Source organism: Halyomorpha halys, unplaced genomic scaffold (genome assembly GCF_000696795.3).
Source record: "Halyomorpha halys isolate HHAL.00 unplaced genomic scaffold, Hhal_1.1 Scaffold1961.1, whole genome shotgun sequence".
In the NCBI taxonomy this organism is placed as follows: domain Eukaryota; kingdom Metazoa; phylum Arthropoda; class Insecta; order Hemiptera; family Pentatomidae; genus Halyomorpha; species Halyomorpha halys.
The window spans coordinates 21,015-22,366 of NW_027114118.1; the positions used below are offsets into that span (position 1 = coordinate 21,015).

At 38.3% G+C, this 1,352-nt stretch overlaps 1 protein-coding gene across 1 annotated transcript; it reads left to right on the forward strand.

Annotated features, from left to right (window-relative positions):
* Positions 1-163: 163 nt before the first annotated feature.
* On the forward strand, positions 164-943 carry LOC106687553 (inversin). The gene has a single exon (XM_067051368.1). It carries the CDS (start codon positions 164-166, stop codon positions 941-943), a length of 780 nt encoding a protein of 259 aa, XP_066907469.1.
* Positions 944-1,352: the final 409 nt, after the last annotated feature.

Genomic DNA, 1,352 nt, shown 5'->3' on the forward strand with positions numbered 1-1,352 from the left:
CGATAAAGATGGATACACTGCACTTCACCATGCGGCTTTGAGTGGTTCGCAGGAAATAGTGAATTTACTACTAAAACTTGGTGCTAACATCGAAGCAAAAACTAATGACCTCAAATCTCCGCTACACTTTGCTTCTCTCGAGGGTCACAAGGAAGTCGTGGACATGTTATTGAAGGCTGCAGCAATCGTAGAAGCGGTTGATATTAATGGTATGACGCCATTGCATTTTGCTGCAAAAGAAAGACATTCAGGAGTGGTCCAATCGTTGATTAAATATAACACTAATATCTTTTACAGAAATATAAACGGCAGTACTCCCCTTCATCTGGCCTGCGAAAGAAATGGTAAATCTACACGCAGTGAAAAAGATGTAGTTTCAATGCTTTTAGACCATAGTCCTTTTTATACATCAGATGATAAAGGGATGACGCCTTTGCATATTGGAGCTAGAGACAATTCCATGGGATGTGTTGTAGTATCATTGTTATTTGGTGCTGACATATTTAAAGGAGATACGTTGCTAAATCTCCCTATAAATTTCGCTGCATTAAATGGTAATTTGGAAATAGTGTCGATGTTTCTTCAAATGGATCCTGAGATTAGTAGTAAAGTTAACAGTGATGAAGAAACTCCTTTGTTCATAGCGTCCAGGGAAGGCCATACTGATATTGTAGCATTGCTTTTACAGTTCGGAGTCAAAGGTTTGAGGCCTGATATAAAGGGAAGGACAGCTCTGCACCGCAGTGCTAGCAGAGGTCACTTAGAAATAGTGAAACTTATTCGAGAGTTCCGAATTAACACGGAGATGGAAGATAAATGGGGCTTCACTGCATTGAACTACGCTGCTTCTTGGAGAGGACACCAAGAGGTTATAGGGTACCTTTCGACTCCCTTGCTGAACATCACATTAACATCTTATTTCGATAAGTCAAATCCCTCATAATAGTTTATAAAAAAATTGATAACTCAATAGATTTACTTATTGATATTTCTTTATGCAGCATTGGAGAATGTTTATCTTATTGGGATCATCAAGATCCTCATCAACACTGATGTTATGAAAGAGGGAGGACAAATCTGTGTTCTCTCAGGGGAGTAAAATCTAAAACCCCTATACTGGATGTATATATTACAAATAATAAGTAGTTAGTACATCCAATAATCTAGTCGTTACCTAACTATAGCGGAAGAGGAGTGGATGGTATGGTGACAGTGCTTCTGCCAACCATCAATAAACGTCTGCTACTTGAGGGCCAAGTACTACCGAAACTTAATCATGGAAAATAATAGAATATCTTCTGTATAGTTCGTTCTTTGGATGTTCTTAATCTCAACAAGGATTAAAACCTTTA

What these genes read in the sequence shown, in the direction of transcription:
- LOC106687553 (XM_067051368.1), top strand. Translation starts at nt 164, where the DNA reads ATGTTATTGAAGGCTGCAGCAATCGTAGAAGCGGTTGATATTAATGGT.